General features: G+C 54.9%; 1 protein-coding gene across 3 annotated transcripts; it reads left to right on the top strand.

Annotated features, from left to right (window-relative positions):
- Positions 1-701: 701 nt before the first annotated feature.
- MYCN (MYCN proto-oncogene, bHLH transcription factor) lies at positions 702-7,104 on the top strand. Of its 3 annotated transcripts, none has more exons than XM_074861538.1 (3): positions 702-835; positions 3,454-4,304; positions 5,592-7,104. In XM_074861538.1, the coding sequence occupies exons 2-3, from the start codon at positions 3,560-3,562 to the stop codon at positions 6,188-6,190; spliced, it is 1,344 nt and encodes a 447-aa protein (XP_074717639.1). In that variant the 5' UTR covers positions 702-835; positions 3,454-3,559; the 3' UTR covers positions 6,191-7,104. The 3 variants fall into 3 exon arrangements, with proteins under 3 accessions (XP_074717639.1, XP_074717640.1, XP_074717641.1); XM_074861539.1 differs by having other exon boundaries at positions 758-812; XM_074861540.1 differs by lacking the exon at positions 702-835 and adding an exon at positions 1,400-2,555.
- Positions 7,105-7,932: the final 828 nt, after the last annotated feature.

Genomic DNA, 7,932 nt, shown 5'->3' with positions numbered 1-7,932 from the left:
TGGTCACACGCAGCCTGGCCTGCACAGGCAGCACAGGCAGGCCGGGCGGGTTGCCCGACCAAAGCCGACAACTCGCTGCCATCTTGCCACCTCCAGCAGCCCTGTGCTGCGGCCAGGCCTGCCCGGGGGGCCCGGCCCGCCCTGCTGCTGCCCTGGACACCCGCTGGCCGCAGGACCGCCCCGGGCGCCCCGGACAGTTTTCAAAGGCTGCCTCAGGACACTGAAAGGGGGTGGAGGAGCCTCTCAGCCTCGGGGGCCAAGGGCATCACCACACGGAGAGGCAGGACCTCCAGGCACGGCCGGCCCAAAATCCACCGGAGGGGACGCGGCCAAGGGGCGCACGGACTGACCCTGCCTCCCTCAGGGCTTATTCTCCCCTCTCAGGCGGAGCCGCCTGCTCCCCAGCCACTGTCATCGACGCCGGGCCCGCTCTCTCCCCGCCGTGCCTCCTCCCCCAGCCGCCGGTTTTGAAGACCCCGGGCTCGCCCCCCCCCTCCCCCCCGTCCCGCGCCCCGCCGGCCGAGGCGGGTCGGGGAGGCGGCGCCCCCCGGGCGGCCCCACCGCCGCACACAAAGCGGCCGCCCGCCGCCACCGGCCCTTCCTGCGAGCGACGCCCGAGTCCCCGCCTCAACCTGCAGCCTATGAGCGCGGAGGCGCCGCCCCGAGCGGCGGCCGGATCGGGATCGGGATCGCACCCGCCGCCGCGCACCGCCGAGGAGAGCGCCGCGCTCCCGTGCTGCCGCGTCCCGGCCCGTCCCGCGGCCGGCGCCGCCGCGGCCCCCGCGCCCGCGGGGAAAGGAGGCGAGAGAGCGGTGGGTGCCCCGCCGCTGGGGAGGTGCGTGGAAGCGCCGGGCGAGCGCTGCCGCTCCCGCCGGCCCTCCGCAAGGTGTCGCCGTCGGCAGCGGGACGGCGGGACGCGGCGGCTCCCGCCCAGTGCCCGTGTCCCGGGCCGCGGGGCCGCGGCGCGCCGCGGCGGAGAGGTGTGCGCGGGGCAGCGCGGGCCTGGCCGAGGGTCCGCCCGGGACAGGCAGCCCACGGCAGGCAGCCCGGGACAGGGAGCCCGCGGCAGGCAGCCCGGGGCAGCCCGGCGCGGCGCCGACGTGCAAGTCCCGCTCGCCTGCGGGGAGGCGGTCGCTGCAGGACGATTATTCCTGACTATTGACAAAGCCCAGAGTGGAAGCGACTCCCGCGCCCAGCCACTTCCTCTATCCCTCTTTTTCTTTTCATTGCCCCGGGGGGGGGTGTTTCGCGGGAGATGGCGGCCGCGGGCGGGGGGGTCTCCGCTCTCCCGAACGGCGGCCCGGAGGCGACGCTTCCCCCGAGCTCGGGGGCCGGGGTGCTGCGGGGAGGGGGCGGCACAAAGGGCCAGCAGCCGCGGCGGGCTCCGCGGGCGGGCGCGGAGCGGGGGCAGCCCCGGCCCCGGCCCCCCGCGGCAGCCGGGCGCCCTCCCCGGCCCGCCCCTGGCGCTTTTGCACCGGGAGCGGGACCTCATTCTGCTCGCCGAGAATAAAGAGCGAATGGGGCTTTTGGCGCCAAATGCCAGGCACCTCCCTGCTTGTATGGAAATCAGGGAGGTGGGGTTAGGCTGCTCTCGCTTTTCTCTTTTTTTTTTTTTTTTTTTAATGCTCTCCTCCCCGGGTGTGTCAGCTTGCTTTTTTTTTTTTTTTCCCTCCTGCTTTTTTTTTTTTTTTTTTAATGCCTTTTTGGGGGGTTAATAATATCCAGCAGCTTCAAAGCCAGCCAGTGACAGTCATCTGTCTGCAAGCAAAGGGTGAATGCGGAGGCTTGGGCCAGCCGCGGGGGCCGGGCGGGCTGGCGCTCAGTAAAGTGCAACATACAAGATCATCTGCTTTTTTTTTTTTTCTTGCTTTTTTTTTTTTCTTTCCCCTTCCCCCCCGCCACTCCTCCCCCTTGCAACACCCACCACCATCACCAAGGAGGTAAGAAGAGGAAGCTGCAGGGTCTGGGCTTCAGGACAAAAACCCAATCAAATAAATACAATTCCACATCGCATTTGAGTTGCTAAACTAGGGAGGATGGGAAGGGAAAGGAAGCGCAGGGGCATTGCAGTGTGTGAATGGGTTTTTCATTGAGCAGAAGAAAATCCTGGAGGATATTTTTGTTTTGTTTTGGAGCTGTCGCATTGAGATCGCCTGTGTTTTGTAGGTGCCTCTTTACTGCTTTGCATTTTAAACGGTTTAATGTATTTCACGAGTAGAAAAATGTACAATACTGGAAGTGATCAGGGGGCGGGGCAGGGGGAGAGCAGCTGAGCCGGGCTCGTTTCTTTGCATTTCATCATAAGGCTTTTAATGGATTTTTTTTTTTCCCCTTTTGGTCTGCGTTTCAGCGTCAGCTGTTGTGAACCCAGCAGAACCATTTCCCTTCGCGTTACCTTAACCGAGCTGAAGGGAGACGCTGAATGTCTTTTTTGGACTTATAGTCTTTTTTTTTTTTTTTTTTTTTTTTTTAATGTCTGATGCAACTGAGGTCTCGGAAGAGGAATGGGGCTGTGGTTGACTGGTCGTGGCTAGTGAGTGGGGGGTCCCGCCGAGGTAAGGGCAGCAGCGTGCATTTTCCGGAGGTGAGAGGGCTGGAAAGCTGGTGTGTTTGCAGGAGGTTTGATTGCATGAAGTGGCAAAATGTGCAAAGTTGTCCTTGCAACCTCTCCGTTGCTCTTAACCTTAAACTGGAAAGAGGGGGAGAAAACTTCCCGTACCTTCTTGGCAAATCAGGAGGCTTTGTTGGTGGCGCCTGGGTGGTTTTAATGCATTTTTGTGCGTGAGATTATTACATAAGGTTGATAATTTCTGTTGCTGCTGGATTTCCCCTCCTCCTCTCCCCCCCCCCCCCCCCTTGTGTTTTGTGCGGATTTCTCTGGCTCGCTTTGAGTGAATGAACTGGCGATTTGCGAAGTTGCAAAGAGCCCCTCCGCCCCCTTTTTTGCATCCTTCTCTCTCCCCTTTGCACTGCTCCGCAGATGACAAAAGGAGTAAACTTCCTCTACTTTTGCTGGCATATTAAGAGCTCTTTCTGGAGAGATTACGGTATCAAAGCCTTGCATCTGCCTACAGTTACTCTTCGGTTTTGAGCGTTTGAAGCAGTTTAGGGAGAGCAGGCGAGTGCTATGTGCAAAAAGCACAGAGGTGCTTTGCATCTTTGCTGTACCTTGCCGGTTGGTTTTGTGTCCTCACGGAGCGCCGGGGAAGGCGGAAAGCTTTGCATGGGGGAGCACTACCTGATCGCTTTTCTTTGAATTGAATATCTTGAGTCGGGAGGAAAGGTGTGTGAGATGCATTTTTTCTCAACTTGCAAAAGGTTCCTGCTTTCTTGGTATTGATGGGATTATTTTTTTTTCCTTCGGTTGAGAGGGAGTCACATAACGTGTCTGTTTGTTTCTTCGTGTTTTAATTGTGGTTGGTTTTTTTTTTTTTTTTTTTATTTTTGGTTTAGTTTCAGGTCTTGGGAGAATCTCTCTTCTTCCCCTTGGTGGAAATACCCATAAAACCTGTCTCTAAAACCATTGCCCGACCCAGGGATCAGCAAGAAGAGACCCGTAATGCCAGGAATGGTCAGTAAAAACCCAGACCTCGAGTTCGACTCTTTGCAGCCCTGTTTCTACCCGGACGAAGATGATTTTTATTTGTGCGGGCCGGACTCCGCTCCCCCCGGGGAGGACATCTGGAAAAAGTTTGAGCTGCTGCCCACCCCTCCCCTGTCTCCCAGCCGGGCCGGGCTCCAGGAGCACCCCCCGGGGGGGGCCCCGGTGCCGTGGGGAGGGGCGGCCCTGGGGGGCTGCCGCCCCGCCGACCCCCTGGACTGGGCGTCCGAGCTGCTCCTGCTGCCCCCCGAGGCCGACCTGTGGGGCGGCTCGGACGGCGGGGACTTCTTCGAGACGGGCCTCGGCGTGACCAACAACCTCAACTCCATCATCATCCAGGACTGCATGTGGAGCGGCTTCTCCGCCCGCGAGAAGCTGGAGCGGGCGGTCAGCGAGAAGCTGCAGGGCAAAGCGCCCGCCGCCGCCGCCCCGCCGCCGCCCCCGGGGGCCGCCGCCTCCGCCGCGGGCAGTCCCGCCGCTGCCAGCGGCCGCGCGGAGCTGGGCGGCGCCGTGCCCGAGTGCGTGGACCCGGCCGTGGTCTTCCCCTTCCCCGTCAACAAGCGGGAGGCGGCGGCGGGCCGCGCCGGGGCGGTGGCGGTGCCAGCGGCGGGCGGCGGGGCTCCGCGGGGCGGCCGCCCGCCGCGCCCCGCCGGCGACAGCCGGGCCAGCAGCAGCTCCGGGGACGACACCCTCAGCGACTCGGGTAAGCGCTCGCCCTACGCGGCCGCCGCGTCCCCGGGGCGGAGGGGTGGGGGGTGGCGGCGCCGCCCCCGGGCGCCCATGGCTCCGCGCCCCCGCCGCGGGCCGCCCGGGGAGGGGGGCCGGCAGGGGCGGCTGCGGCCCGGTGCGGTCCCGGGCGGCGGCACCGAGGTGCGGGGCGGGGCGCGGGGCGGCCGGCAGGCGGCAGCAGGCGCGGCGGCAGCGGCGGGGCCCCGCGGCCGGGGGCAGCGGCGCCGGGGGCGGCCGGTTCCCGGCCTCCCGGCCTGGCAGCGGCGGGCCCGGGGCAGCGGCGGGGCCGGAGCCCCACCGGGCGGCAGGCCCGGCCCGAGGGGGCTGCGTGGCGGCGGGGGCACCCCTCGGGGCTTCCTTACCTTCTCCGGCCCCCCGTGGCTGGCGTGCCCCATCCCAGCGGCCGTGCTGGGAGGGGGCTGGTGGGCAGAGCGGGCTGCCACTGCCACCCTGGGGAGGGGATTCGTGGGGGAGGACAGTGCGTGCCTTTAGGCGAGATTTGGGAAGGCTGGAGCAGCCTAGTGACCCCGCAGAGCGGCGCTTGCGCTGACAGAACCTAAAATGCCCGGAAGGGTCTCCTGTCCGTGCCTGCAGAGGGGGGTCCCCTTGGGCTGAAACGTGGTTTCGCGTGTGTAGACGAGCTGGTCCGTGTGACCATCGCCATAAAGTTGGTGATCCGTCCCGGGTTTCAAAGCCTGCTGTCCCTTTAATGTCTGGTTTGACAGCTTTGGGTGAGGAAGCACTTCCAACAGCTGTCTTCTTGGCAGTGCACCAAGCGCCGGCTTAAAGGGTCCCCGGCTGGAGCAGCTTCACCTTCTGCCTCAGAACAAACCCAGCGATTGTTTCGTTTTCCGGCTGCTTTTCTACCAAGCAGGGGCTGTGTTGTGGCACTGTGCATGCCTTTTGTACCGCAGCTCTACAATTCCGCTCAAAATACATACATTCTGTCTAAAAACTCTTTACTGCCGTTGTGATTATGTGGGTAGTAGCCCCGCTTTGATTGAGAATTAGAAGTTTTTTTTAAAAACCCTTATTAAACTTTCAGAAATCACTGTTCTTGAGTCATTTCATGTATATTACATACTTTTCCAGATCTATATCTGACTACACATGGTGGGCACACCCTGTTTTTGCCATAAGTTACTTCACTGTGCTTTTACTGTGCATATTTTGTCAATAAATACATCTGGGTTGATACTTGTTCAGAGTATTTTCTGTGAGAATAACATCTGTTTTATTTTCCATTTTCTGTTACCAAAAGATGATGAAGATGAGGAGGAAGAGGATGAAGAAGAAGAAATAGATGTTGTGACAGTGGAGAAAAGACGCTCCTCCTCCAACAAGGCTGTTACCACCCTTACTATTACAGTGCGTCCTAAAAATACCACTTTTCCATCAGTCAGGACACAGCAGAATGAACTGATTTTAAAGCGTTGCGCACCAATTCACCAGCAGCATAATTATGCCGCTCCTTCTCCATACATGGAGAGTGAAGATGCTCCACCGCAGAAAAAGTTAAAAACCGAGGTGCCCCGTCCAGTAAAACCTATGATCCAACCAAAGTCAAAGAGTTCAAGTCCTCGAAACTCTGATTCAGAGGATAGTGAACGTCGACGCAACCATAATATACTGGAGCGTCAACGGCGTAATGATCTGCGGTCAAGTTTCCTCACGTTAAGGGACCATGTTCCAGAACTGGTTAAAAATGAGAAAGCTGCAAAAGTTGTGATTTTGAAAAAAGCCACTGAATATGTTCATTCCCTCCAGGCTGAGGAGCAGAAGTTATTGCTAGAAAAGGAAAAATTGCAAGCCAGACAACAACAATTGCTAAAGAAAATAGAATACAAGCGGACTTGCTAAACTTTTTTTTGTTCTTTTTTTTTTTTTGGCTGACCAGGACAGTCATTGCCACTTTGCACATTTTTGATTCTTTAAAAAAAATTGTGTTTTTTGACGTTAAGAATGTTGGTTTTACTTTCAATCCAGTCCCTGAAGTAATCGACAAAACTATATTATCCGGGTACGGAGCAAATGGATGTTCTTGCAAGGAGTTGATTGCAAGACTACCAAACAACAATGGACTGCCTTTGTTTTTCTTCTTAAGAACTGTAGATGGTGGGGATTTTTTTTTTTTTTCAATTGTTGTGAGCATTTGGAGCTGCTGATGACATCTAGTTGAGTTTTAAAACGTTCATTCCTAAGTTTTATGGTGCTTATGTTCTAACAGATGTTACTTTAGGGGTTGGCATTTTGTACCCCTGTGGGAATTTTCTGTAAATACCATCTACACACTTGCCTTTTGTACATGTCTTGGGTTATGAGAGGTGGCTTTTGCTACCAGTATTAGACTGGAAGTTCATACCTAAGTACTGTAATACCTCAATGTTTGAGGAGCATGTTTTTGTATACAAATATATTGTTAATCTCTGTTATGTACTGTACTAATTCTTACATTGCCTGTATACTTTAGTATGATGCTGATACATAACTAAATTTGATACTTATATTTTCGTATGAAAATGAGTTGTGAAAGTTTTGAGTAGATATTACTTTATCACTTTTTTGAACTAAGAAACTTTTGTAAAGAAATTTACTATATATGCCTTTTCCTAGCCTGTTTCTTCCAGTTAATGTATTTGTTCATGTTTGGTGCATAGAACTGGGTAACTGCAAAGTTCTGTGTTTAATTTCTTCCAACGATGTACATTTAGTGCTGCGTCTTATAGCACTTTGAAATACCTCATGTTTATGAAAATAAATAGCAATTACATAATGTGCCATTTACTATTTTTCTTTTAAATGAAGTTCTTACAAGTTTCTTTAACTTTGCAATGTACATGAAATACAAAAACATGGTCCCGTATGCTAGGCAGGACATTTCCATTTCTGGTTTAAAAGTAATTGTAGTAAGAACAATTTTCCTATTCTTTCATGCTTTCAGATGTCTCTTGTGAAGTCAGGATCATCCCAGGGGACTGAATGTACCACAGTTAATGGAAAGACTTCTGTGTCTTGTGAAGACTTTCTGGAATATCCACTGTTTGCAGAGAATTGTGAGGGATCAGAAACGGCTAGCATGCTTCTGCTAAGGGACTGGCCTCAGTGTGGTAGATGGGTGGAGAAGTAAATGATGGAGGTACACTTGCTACAGCACAGAAAATGACATACTTGTAGTAAACAAAGGTCTTGACTAATGTTCTTGTTTGCATTACAAAAGACTTATATCCTCAAAGGGGTCCATCATTGCATAGGAGAATTAAGTTCTTGTTTGTAGCAAGATCCTGTTTGTTACTACTTGTGCTAAGTTAGTAAAACTAAAAATCCCAGGGAAGATGCAGAGCTCTGAAGCATCCATCAAATGAACAATGAAACTTGGCAGTTTGTTGTCTCAAGAGGTGTGCTGGCATTTGGTATGACAGGAGCAAGACATAGGAGTCTGTGAAGTATGTTTGGTCATTTGGTAAGCTCCTTGAGACCAAGGAGTTCTTTTATTTTCTAGTCTGTACAGGTATTTCTGACATTGTCTTTCCCCACAGTGAACCTGAAAAATAAGGTATGCCTTAATGACCAAATGGCCAGTAAGTAGTTTAAGGATAACTTGC

This window comes from Strix uralensis, chromosome 3 (assembly GCF_047716275.1).
Source record: "Strix uralensis isolate ZFMK-TIS-50842 chromosome 3, bStrUra1, whole genome shotgun sequence".
In the NCBI taxonomy this organism is placed as follows: Eukaryota; Metazoa; Chordata; class Aves; order Strigiformes; family Strigidae; genus Strix; species Strix uralensis.
The sequence above is the reverse complement of the archived record's forward strand: the minus strand, read 5'-3'. Positions and strand labels throughout refer to the sequence as shown.

What these genes read in the sequence shown, in the direction of transcription:
- MYCN (XM_074861538.1), top strand. Translation starts at nt 3,560, where the DNA reads ATGCCAGGAATGGTCAGTAAAAACCCAGACCTCGAGTTCGACTCTTTG. An exon ending in CGACACCCTCAGCGACTCGG is followed by an intron (nt 4,305 to 5,591) that starts GTAAGCGCTCGC and finishes TGTTACCAAAAG; the next exon opens with ATGATGAAGATGAGGAGGAA.